The 12964-nt window shown below is 37.5% G+C and overlaps 1 protein-coding gene across 1 annotated transcript in view; it reads right to left on the bottom strand.

Moving 5' to 3' along the window:
* LOC134542828 (angiomotin-like protein 1) overlaps positions 1-12964 on the bottom strand; it is a 67283-nt gene that overhangs the window by 16392 nt on the left and 37927 nt on the right. The window contains exons 8-9 of the mRNA XM_063387390.1: positions 12484-12629; positions 6572-6882 (exon numbers count right to left, since the gene is read on the bottom strand). Coding sequence (XP_063243460.1) covers positions 6572-6882; positions 12484-12629 — 457 coding nt within the window. The remainder of the gene's footprint in view (positions 1-6571; positions 6883-12483; positions 12630-12964) is intronic.

Here is a 12964-nt window from a genome sequence, read left to right as displayed (position 1 = left end):
ACCCATAACAACAAAAATGGTACACACAATGTTGAAATCTAAGAACTTTTTTTCCCCATTTCCATAATTTAAAAATTCCTGCACTTAGCAAAGACCAAAACCGAAACGAGGAAGGTGCTACTGGCAGAAAATGTGCATTGGAGGGGGAGTGGGGGTGGTGGAGGGGGGGGGGAGGTGGATTGGGAAGGGGGGGGGAGCGAAAGAGCACGCGAGAGAGAGCGAGAGAGATGGTAGATGGCCATTTAAATGATCACTGTAATCTAAGGATGAGACATGATATAGTATTTCCCATTCTCCTAAAACATAATTTATATAGTATTTTGATGAGGAATCAATTATACACACAAGTTTTAGTGCCTAACCAGGGTGGCCACTCTTCTGGGATAATAAAATTCCTGGTTTTTTCCAGGTTTTTTCAAGGGTGGTTTTTATCAATATTTGCATACAATTTGCATTTTTGTTACACAAAGCACACACAATATGATGTTTTATTGCCGTTAAACAATAGACAACTTAACTATAGGCTTAAAAATTATATCAATGAACTTGCTTAAAACAAAACCTACCACCAACAAAAAATTTATAATCTCACGTCACAAAAATTACTTGACACCAAACGCACGTGTTTTGCCCCTCTTGCGTGGCTGGCTAATGCTGTTCTTCCCATCCATGCTACCGATATAGATTTTAACATTACAGAAATTGCAAATAGCGTTCGTCCCGCACTTTCGATCTTTCTCCACCCATTCAAACTCTTCCGTACATTTGTCATTGTATGTGGTGACCGAACTCGTTGACATTTTGATAGTCTGCGCCAATTACATGTTAGATTAAAAGATTCAAAACAACGTCCCGCACAACTAAACTTTTAAAAAAAACTCGAGAAAAGTATCCGTGATACCGTGACGCACCAACATGAGCGCAAAGTAAAAACAAATATACATACATAACTAGTGCTACCAACATGCCGTGCGAGAAATTACTACCATCCTACAACAACATTTTCAGCCAAAATGCTGTTGCTTTTGAATACAGAAACATAATAAGTATGGAAGTCTGAATTGTTAACGGTTTCTTACGTACTACAAAAGTTTTTAAATGCAATATGAACAAATTAACTTTCACAAAATATAGCACACGAGCACACTGTCGTGCTTCGACGGGTGGTGAACGTGCTCATTTAACAGACGTATGTTATTGTGATCGTTACTTCATAAAAAAAATTCCCGGTTCTAATAAAAATTCCTGGTTGATTCCAGGTATTTCTGGTTTTTTTAAGAAATCCTGGCTATTTCCCGTATTTCCCGATTTCCCGGTTGGCTGGCCACCCTGCTAACTATGTCCAATGAGTAGGCCTTGAGAATATCAGTTTTTTTTAGTTAAAATAAAATACAAATATTGAATTTAAATAGTAAGAATTAGAATCCCACTAATTTTTTTTTCACATATAACAAATACATACTGAAAGAAAAAAAAATCTGTAGTGTAGTGGCTTCTGAGAAATTAGATAAATAATACTAAAGTGAAAGGTTGATTAGGTTAGTCAGCTACAATTACAATTGGAAAATTTTTGTTGAAATATTCCAATTTTGAAAGGAAGATATCTTATACAGTCAAACCTCTATCTATAGTTTTTCAGGGGACCAACAAAAAAATTCAGTAGATGCGGACATTCAATAGATGTGGACTTCACTCTAAGAATTTTTAAAAAATATTTCAACCTCAAAATTAGTGTCAGAAATATATCAGTTACTTGTCATTAAAGTTAAATCAGTTGAAAAATAAATAAATATGGAAGTATTTTACTTAATTCAATTTACACTTGCAAAAAAAAAAACATACGCACAATAAATCTACATGGAAATTAAAGTCTTTTTTAATATCCTGAAGTCTGAAATATGTTTACTCATGTCATCAAATGTAGAGCTGTACTGAAGAAGCCGATTTTGCCAATATTTAGTTGAATCGGCATTTCTGCCGACTTCCGATACGCTTGTTAATTTTCGGCCGATATTACTGAAAAACAAGAGAGACTGCCATAACCTAAAAATCCACGATTACCCTTTTCGCTTTTCGTAGTAGTACTGCATTTTTTCAGATCGCATTATTTCTTCGCAACATGTGCCAAACGTACATATAAAAATTTAACATCCTATTTTTCAATAATGTTCTTTATTTTTAATATGTCATAAATAAATACATTACCGTCACGGTAAATATACATCTCGGTTGTTACGGTAACTGTAGTGCAAATGTGGTAGCTATCGTGCTTCTGTAGTAATTATGGTATCGACAAAGAATCTTTAGTTCTTTTTATGGTAATTATCTTAGGATAACAATTGGGTTTGTACTGTAGTTATGGTACACCATCCAATTTCTTCGTAAGTTGTTGTTCATTTGTCTTTTCTTCATATTTACGTGCTCCATTACTTGGCTGCAGATTTAAGTTGATTTTTACTACTGTATATTATCGTTACTGTTTTTATGACGGTTTCTTTTTAAGAAATGGTTATTTCTGCAAAATCTTTATGGTTAAACGATCATCTATTATAATTTATAGTGACGGGACCACATATTTTGTACGATCAATGCGGACAAAACGATAATTCGAACATCGGTACAAGCGGACTTTTTTAACCTTAGTTGTATGGCAATTTTGCCGGGACCGTAGAAAGTATACGATAAACAGGGACAATCGATACATGCGAGTTCGATAGATAGAGGTTTGACTGTATATAAAATTCTCGTGTCACAGTTTTCGTTGCCATACTCCTCCGAAACGGCTTGACCGATTTTGATGAAATTTTTTGTGCTTATCCAGTATCTATGAGAATCGGCCAACATCTATTTTTCATCCCCCTAAATGTTAGGGGTAGTCCACCCCTAAATTTTTTTTTTATTTCCAGTTTTTTGTAGGAAATCACCATGGCAACGGCTGTTGCTTTGTTGATGCTTCATTCGTCTCTATGGCAACGGCTATTTCCTTGTTAGTGCAGTCCTCATCACCGTTGAAATTTTGCAAGTGGTAGTGGGAGGGGGAGGTGTGGTGGTAGTGGGAGGGGGAGGTGTGGTGGTAGTGGGGGGTGGAGGGGGAGGTGTGGTGGTAGTGGGAAGGGGAGGTGTGGCGGGAGTGGGAGGGGGAGGTGTTGTGGGAATTGGGGGGTGGAGGGGGAGGTGTGGTGGTAGTGGGAAGGGGAGGTGTGGCGGGAGTGGGAGGGGGAGGTGTGGCGGTAGTGGGCAGGGGTAGGGGGAGGGTGGGAGAGGGACCGCCGACGCCGAGCAGATTTTTTCGCGAAATATGCCTGCCCCTAATGTTCCTTATGTTACGCAGGATGACATTTTCCGAAAATTAGATCTAATGGGTGGTTAAAACCAGGCAACAGTGGGTACTTTGTCTGCATGAGAACAGTATTTTGCATTGTTCATGCCTTCTGCGTCTCCATGGCAACGGGCATCGCGCGGCAGTGGCGTACCCACAACGAGGGGCATGTATTATGAGCGGCGCAAGAGTGATCTGCCTGTAGACTGCCGTAGCGAAGTACGGGTACATCAGTTGTACGTTGCGTGCACGAGTCGGGTAACCATCGGTGCTATTCATTTTCTCTCCGGTACATTATACAGCATCGTAATAAATTTTCACTGAATTTTTTTTTTATTTACCATTACTATAAATGGGAGATGTGGCTTAATTTTTTTCCATTAGTACCTATAGCCGTGCGAAGCCGGGTCGGGCAGCTAGTAAATAATTATTTTTCATGGTAATCAAAATAGGATCCCGCAACTCTGAAATTCCTTGATTTGATTCTTAGGTTGATAATTTTCCCAGATTCCACACCAGATTTTTTGCAGGCTAGTACTCTTATGTTTACATTTTTCTGTTGACCAACCAAACGTCATGCATGCATTTCATAGGTATAATTTAATTTGTAAAATTTATTATTACAGAAATAATTTAGTTTTAATGAAAAATTTTTTTACTCACAAGAATACGTGGAATATGGATCCTCCCAGGCGACAATAAAAATTATAAATGCTGACGTCAGCCGGGGCTTCGCCCCACGAGCCTTATAATCATCCTCCGTTCCCTTCCCCACCACCTTTCCTACCCGGCATTTGTGTCGTGACGTACGTAGCAGTGTGTGATTCAAACTGCGCGCCACGAACTACAGCAAGAGGGCGCTTAGCTACAGTGTGCCGCACCCCTAAATATGTTAATTAATATTGTAAACCTTTTTCTTTCCGCCCCAAAACAGTGTAACGATGGCTATGCATGTGAGTGTCTTTTAATTAATAACTTCATGATCTTTTGTTATTTTATAAGTCCAAGCACGAACAAGGACGCTCCCTAGCGGGCGACGGAGGAACTAGCATGAAACTCATTAGAACCCTGTTTTATGTTTATAAGTAATTATTACAGATGGTCTGGACATGGAAGTAATTTAATAATTATTGTAAAAGGATTTATGTATTTTCTAATAGTAACCCGGGGCACGCTACAGCAAAGTTGTAACGGTAATTGTGTTCGGCGCGAAGGGCGCCATGTTGCCACCCGCAAGCCATGAGCTCATCCCAGTCTCCTTCTACAGCCGGCCGAAAGTGGACGTCTCTGCAGACACCCCGAGGACATCACCGTTGGTTCACCGATTAGTAATTCTGTAAATTAATTTATTCAAATCGCTTTCTTTTTTCATCCTCGGGGCATCTCTCGGTCGGAGAGACTGCTTAAGTAATAATTATTCACTCTTCGGAGTTTTTAGCTCATCGGTGTATTAAGTAACGGCTTGAGGCGACCACGTGCGTGGCCCGCCTCCTCACCTAATCTAATTCGTGCCTCGGGCGTTTAAAGCTGTATCAACGGAGGATCGTGTAAGGACGTGTACCGTGAGTAAAAATAAAAACCAATTAACTGAGTCACGTGTTTTGTGTTCGGGGGGGCCACGTGGGTCCTTAACCAGGTCAACGGCGTGTGGGACGCCCTGAGAGCCCACTGCGGTAATTAGAAGCGTGCACCACGCTGAGAGCGGGCTTAGTTAGGGACAGGAGCTGCGTTGAACATCTGGAGGGCTAATATCTCGCCGCACACGGGCCACGTAACGCCCTGAGTTAGAGTCTTTCAGCCGGGTCCACGTGCCCACTCACGTGGTGGCGCCCATTAATTTCCACCGATATCCTCACCTCAACACCGGTACGCCCTCAATGCTCTACTACAGTACAATTATACTTGGGATAAATCTCTACTGAAATCATCTTTCTAGTAATAATAATGTCCTCTCATTTCCTAAATCAAAGCAAAAAGCTATAAAAATATATGGTGCACACTTCTTGGAAGAACTCAAAACAACACTCACTGCCACACTTATTTAACAATAGATATTTTATGGGGGAGAATAATCGAAGAAGTTTCTTAAATCGAGGGAGGGGGGAATGGAAGGCCATTATATCATTGTAGCATGAAGGAATTATGCAAGAGCTAACATTTTATTTTAATATTTTTATCCAAGAATATCCCCTACTTTCACCGTCCTGCCTGCAAGAGAATCCGAAAGAATGCAGGAAAAATTGTAAATGGAGTTACAAAAATTAAAAAACATTTTAGATTGATTCTTGGTGTAGTGTGGGATCCCAAAATTCATGAAAAGTTTCAAGACAGCCAAGGTGTTTTTCCCGTCAAGTGGGGAAAAAAAATTCCACAAATTTTGAGGATTTTTTTTGGGTTATTTATATGGAGGATTTCTTTCACTGCCATTCAATGAGTGACGAAAAATAATGATTAATAATGGCTATTGAGCAACATAACTAACAACCTCCTTAATTATCTGTTAACTACATTTTACTCAAAAAGAGAGTTTAAGAATATTAGAATTGTCAGCAAACATAAAACGAAAAACTTGTGTAACATTTTTCCACACATGTAGGCCGTTAGAAATATGGAAGACACCCTGATTTAGTCACCATATATTTTTCTAAGTAGGTATGTAATCCTGCTACGAAATATTCTGTTAAAATTTTTCCCCATGTTTTGATGGAGAAAAAAAATGTGCATACAGAAACTGATTTTACTGCAATTATATTAAATAAAGGTGATCAATACAAATGGTAGCTCAAAGTAAGAAATTAAATTAATGCTGTTTCATAGATGGTTACGTAACTATTTATACTATTTTGCTTTCTTTATGTGGATTTTTTGTGGTGCACAATCCCAGGCCAACGTTATGTTTTCGTAAGCGGATTTTACGAAACAAAACCCCAGCCTCTTTTAGAGTTTATATGGTATGTTGTAGTATAATAAGAAGTATTTACAGTAAAATTCTAACATGTGATACTTCTGAAGATGTCTGACATACAAATGCAATCCCCTAACAATTATAAATTCATCGCACACATGCTGATACAAAGGAATAAATATTTTCACCAAGCCGTCTATCGTCACCTATTGCACGCGGTCATGCAGGAATACTTCCTTTCCTGCATAATTAAATTTCACAAAAAAAAAAAAAAAAAAAAATGATGTTGTGAAAAGGAGAAGAATCAGCCCTAGTAATCGGTGGGTGTAAGAGAAGGGACTGCTCACTTGGGGATGCTGGCGGCGTCGATGGCGGCCTGGCGCAGGGCGCTCTCCTCCAGGTAGCGCTGCTCCCAGCGGGCCGCCTCCCCCTCCAGCCGCATGATCTGCTCCTCGCGCTCGCGCAGCTTGCGCTTGAGCTCGGCGGCCGGGGGCTCGCCGGGGTTCCCCTCGCGGGCCCGCTCCTCGCGCAGCTCCCGCTCCAGCTGCAGGCGCAGGCTGCGCTCCGTCTGCTCCCGCCGCTCGCCGGCCTGCTGCAGCGACGCCAGCGCCCGCTGCAGCTGGCCCGCCCGCTCCACGTACACCTGCTTCTTGCGGCACTGCGCACGGCACGGCCCCGCTCGTCTCCCCACCACTTCACCACGCACCACATGTCTGCAACCCCTCGTTCAAATACCATTTGAACATCATACAAACAGACCCCTCGTCACCCCACCGCGACACACAGCATGTCTGCCACCCCTCTGTCAAATACCATTCTCGTACACATCATACAAACAGACCCCTCGTCACCCCACCGCGACACACAGCATGTCTGCCACCCCTCTGTCAAATACCATTCTCGTACACATCAACACATTTGAACATCATACAAACAGACCCCTCGTCACCCCACCGCGACACACAGCATGTCTGCCACCCCTCTGTCAAATACCATCCTCGTACGAATCAACACATTTGAACATCACACTAACAAGATACACTCTTTGCAGTGAAGCGCAGATGTTCTCGTCAGTAAGCTTAAAACACTCATCAGCACGGGTGTATGCAAACCCCCCCCCCCCCCTCCACGATCCCCGCAAACCAAAAAAAAATCTATCAATCCCAAAAAAAAAAAAAATAAAATAAAAGCAAACAGTGGTAAAGTGGTTTCTAAATATACCCCCCCCCCCCCTCCCCGGTCCTTTTACAACAAACCAAATGCAATATTCAAATAATATTAGACATACACTCCTGCTGATCACATATGTATTATTTCCACAAGACTTTGAATTAAAATTCTCAAAATATTTATATTTATCGAGATTCTTAAATGAGGTGCGGCATCAAAAAATTTCCAAGTTGGCAAAAAAAAAAAAGACTGCTTTAAGTTGAAATGATTTCGGTCAAGAGTTACGGTTTATCCTGAGACTTTTTTCTGGGACTTTCAAGACTAGTCCGGTTTCATTTAGTTTTTTTGACACTTACGTAACTTGCAGACATCTTAACATTGAACATCTTGCTGGCAGCCAACAGAAACATCAACACTTAACCATGGTTAGGCCTGTGAAAATATAAGTTTTTTTCTTCAAATCCAAATGTATATGAATATAAATTATTTGCGAATACAAATATTGAATTTGAATAGAAAGAATGGAAATTAGACTCCCACTAAAGAAAATTTTTTCATGTCATTTAACAATTTCTGGAAAATTATACGTATAATGAAATACTATAGTGAAAGTTTGATCAAGTTAAGTCAGCTACAATAATTACATTGATAATGTTTATTAAATAATTTAATTTATGAAATAATTGTTTTCTTTAATCATGCAGCTAACCTAACTTAACCTAACCTACCAACCAACCAAACTTTTAGTTCAGTTCCTATTCGCCTTATTTTCCACAACCTGCTACTCTATATATTGATCCAGAAGATTTGCAAACCGCAAAATACCGAGAAATCCATTTCAATTTATTTTACGAAAAATGTAAATTTTTTTTTTCAATGCTATATTCCCAAATTAGTGATTGAATGATCCCATATTTATATAGTTAAACCTTAGTTATTCACAAGTTTTGTTGTTAAACGACAGCCAGGTAATTTTATTTTTGTTCAGCAATATTATAAACACAAATTTTGCTAATTTCACCTGGAATCATAAACTTTTATTATATTTTATATTATTTTTTACATATTTTTGAGTTGCAACATTTTTTTAGTCATAGATATATACAGCAAGTAAGCTGCTACTGTATCATATGGTGTTAGATAGTGCCAAACGATAAATACGCCGTTGAAACTACGAAAATGATTTCTTATAATGCCCATCTCAATGGAGTGTCCTTGTTTTGTGGTGTTCGTAGTCCATGGTTGTTGACGTTTATTGTTTCCCACTTCTGGTGCAAGTGACGAAAAGAATATAAATAATATGTTTTCAAGTTGGAAATGATTAATATGCAGTGTTTTGAATTGTTTTCACGATATTTTCCGTTACTGTTTAGTGAGACAGTAGCAAAAAAAACTTTGAATACTTGGTTCATGTTTAAAATGTTGCATATTATTCAGTTTTTTTTTTTATTATGAAGCCCAATTAAACATCAAAAAAGGATACTTATATCATGCAATCACTTAATCTCAACAGTGAATGTTGGTACTATATTACAAACTCACAAGGTATGCTATGTGAGTTATTCGTAAGCAAAACAATATATTCTTTATTTTGAAGTTAGTATTCCAGGTTGAATCAAATACAAAAAGTTTATAATATGTATTCGAAAATTTTATATTTGCATAGGGTTAAATATTTTATCACAAAAGCATTTTAAATATTCCTGTTATACTACTTTCATACTCCTTTAAAGAAATTAATAGGAAAAAAATTAATGTGCTTGTAATACTTATTTATAATTACTACAAAAGCAATATAAAACAGTCTAAGTTATAAATTACAAGTTACACATACCCTGAAACTATGTTTCTATTTCATGAAATATAAAATCAATTAAAAAAAACTTTCAATTGCTTACCACTGAAATAAAAAATTATGAAAGTTTGAAAAAAATATACCAACGCTTTAATGTAAAAATGAGTTACTATAAGTAACAAAAGTTGCAAGTCTAAAAAAAGGTTTCCTTATCTATATATTTAGTAGGTATAACATTTTTGATACAAACTTCATGCTAAATAAACTACATTTATTGAATATAATATATTAAAAGATTACATTTCTCCAATTTAAATTTTGGTTAAAAAAAGCTGAAGATTGTGTGATTTTAGTTGCATTTCGACAGTATAGCTCATGTGATCAATTTCAAGCCTCCGTAACACAGCACAAGGTCAAGTTCTACTAGAGATAGGTCGATTCCATATTTTCTCGATTCCGATTCCGATTCCGATTCCAAAAATTGCTTTGATTCCAATTCCGATTCCACCAAATAACCATGTACCTCATCATTAAAGAACTTAAAGGAAAACTACATACAATATATGTACCATGATTCCAAACAAACTTCTATTTCAAGACAAAGTTTTTAATGCAATTCTAATGAGAACTCAGCTGCTTGTATTATGCTAATTAATTCATAAGCAATACAAGGTTATAATTTCATCAATTTCTAGAAATGATATATCAGGTGTATTTACAAAACAAACTGAAATATTAAAATTAAAACAGTATATAAATCAAAAATAGACACTTATGGTACATTATGAATTTCACTGGAGTCCCCCAAAGCAAGATAGGTCCTACTTATGTTGAGTCCCAAAATGTTTTAATAGGTTGGTTGTGGTCTTTGTTGGCCCATGAGATATTTTCGTGTTACAATAATTGCATATTGCAAATTTGTCATCGAACGGGTAAATTGTAAAATGTTTCCACACTTCAGACATGATTTTTTTTTTCTAATACACCGTTTCACATGTGTTTATGCAAAAACGAGTTATATACATAACAAAAATACGTGTACTATACTATAGTAGAAATAAACTGACCTGATCTCTTGAAAAATAGTAATTGAAATCATGCGTGTTAATAGAAACAAAAGTGAGGTTACAACATGTCATAAAGTATTCGATAATATGGAAGCTTTCGTGTTTCATCTCATGCAGTAAGTGCTCAGCCGCGTCAAAATGTACCATCTATGTGTGAAGCAAACGAAAAAAAGTTAATTAATCAGACATACTAGTTAAATATATTATTATATTAAATAAAAATACTGTGATATATTACGTGTTTTAACCCAATTTTAATAGGGGTGTGCGGGATCCCGACGCTTCGGGAAAAAAGTCGGGAAAATACGCTTCCCGAAATGCCGGGCGGGAATTTTATTAATCCCAAATTTTTCGTGAAATTGTTTAAAAATTTACAAATGTTACTAATCATGTGAAAATGTTTTCTATCAATTCAAACTGTTTTTACAACAATATTTTTTTATGAATTCGTACATTTCTGAAGGGTTTCCGTACTATTTAAGTGCAAAACATCTTTTAAACGTATGCCGATCGTAGCGACAGCTGTGGTGTGCAGTGAATTATGATAATCGTTTACACATATCTAATTGGAATATAAAAAATGTACACGGAGTACCTTAAATATTGTATGCGTTCATAAATATATTTCTTCAAGGGTACAAATTTGCAAGATACGTGAATAGTCAGTTATATAACGTTATTGCCGTCACCATCAAATACTTAACCTAAAACCACTGTGTGTCCTTAGACACAAACAAAACAAATGCGCAATCCAACCTTTTCGCCAAAGATATAAGAAATACTAGACTTGCGTTACATAACGAAGCGTAACCGTTCTCATTACTTGATATCAGTGGCGATGTAGAGAACTGTATTGGCACTTTGAAAAATATGAAATCATGTATTTTCACACCACTGCTCACGAGTATCTATGATTTTGCTTTGGGAGAAAAAAATAGTTGTTTACTGTTTAGTTTGGCGGGCTTTGTCGGCTGACTTTACGTTATTAAGGCTTGTGCAAAGTATTTGTTGCTATTTTCGATGCCGTTGTATATTAAAACAAACTAGCAGCCTACAAATAATGGATGTCGCAACCGATTAGCTTGTTACTTGTAAACCTAAAAGTGTTTGGAAGTATTTTGAACGTCTGACAGACAGTAAATACCTGGCAAAGGGTGTCGCGTGTGAAACATTTTTTGAGATGCGAGCATGGTAGCACGTCTGGCTATAAAAAAAGAATTTGAGGATGCTAAAAAATATGAAGTCGCCGCTGAATAAAGGGCAAGTGAAGCAGACAAAAGAAATAGAAGAAAAAAAACAACTAACGTTGCAAGAAACGTTTAAATGGCCATCTTCTCATATTATAATTAAAAGTTTTTTTTTTTTTTTTAATTTTCCCGATCCCGTCCCGTTTCCCGCGGGAATAATTTATTTTTCCCGAAAATTTCCCACAGTACAAAAACCTATTCCCGCACACCCCTAAATTTTAACCATTTTAAAACTTCAAACAAAAGAAATTACGATAGATAGTATTGCTTTTGTTGTGTTGCACGCTCTGTTAGCTGTTTACAACGTTAAAGTATGGCGGACTCGGCTAGCTGAGATGATGTATTCCAGTATTCCTAATTTCTTTCTTTTCCTTTCTTTACGTATTGTGTAATTCAACACGAAATAAGTTAAAACACGGTTATGATTCTAGAGTTCGGAAAACAAATATTTCATTTGATCCTAACGACTTTTATAATGTAATTGTATAAGCTGAAACTGCAACCAATATAAACGTGATATAACATATAAGATAACTATTATGTAATTTACCGAATTTTGAAATCAAAGTGCAAGGTGAGTTATGTATTATTGTGACAATATTCTGGGTGAAAAAATGGTAATTTTAGCAGGAATCGCTGGTTTCATTCAGGAAAAACCTTTTTTTTCTTCTAAATTATTAAGAGTGCTTAGTACCATACTAAATACGATACGATTCCTTGAAACTTGGCGGAAGAATCGATGGTTCCGATTCCTGGCAGAATCGGTGGGATCGAAGCACCGAAGAATCGACACGACCCATCCCTAAATTCTACCTTTACCATCAGTAACGTGTCCTGATTTATAAGACTGCCAAACTACACTACAAAAAAGGAATTCTAGAAATACTTACCTAAAAGCTACTGCCTCTAAACATTTCCCAATCACTCCATTCACACTCTGATGAAACAGAAAATGACACGGACAAACAGCTGGCACTCACTTCTTCCTCGAGCCGCACCACGTTGCCCTGGGCATTGGTGAGCGCAGTGTCCAGGATGTCTATGTGCGTCCGCTGCTCCTGCAGCGTCGCCCGCTGAGCGGCCAGCTCTATCTCCTGTCGCTCCTTTGCCGCCACCAGTTCCTTGTCTGTGCAAACCAACAGGCCCGTGCCTCTTTCGTTAGGTGTACTGAGGGTGCGTGCACCATGCAATGAAAATTTCATACACAGTCCAACACACATGCACCTTTGTCCGGCTGTGTTCAAGTACAAAATATACAACGTAGTTCATCGTTTATTTTCAAACAAATGAATGATAGTTCACATAAAAATTGAAGAACACATGCTCATATACATTTTTAATAAAGAATAAACAGCTACGACTTCTAGTAGTACCTATTTCTTTTAATGTTGAAACCAGGAGCACAGGACTCAGAATTTAGTTTTCTTCAGTTTTATTATAAATTTATTAGCAAAGAAAATT

The sequence above is a fragment of the Bacillus rossius genome (genome assembly GCF_032445375.1).
Source record: "Bacillus rossius redtenbacheri isolate Brsri chromosome 9 unlocalized genomic scaffold, Brsri_v3 Brsri_v3_scf9_2, whole genome shotgun sequence".
Classification (NCBI taxonomy): Eukaryota; Metazoa; Arthropoda; class Insecta; order Phasmatodea; family Bacillidae; genus Bacillus; species Bacillus rossius.
Note: the sequence above shows the minus strand (reverse complement) of the source record. Positions and strands in the feature narration are given on the sequence as shown.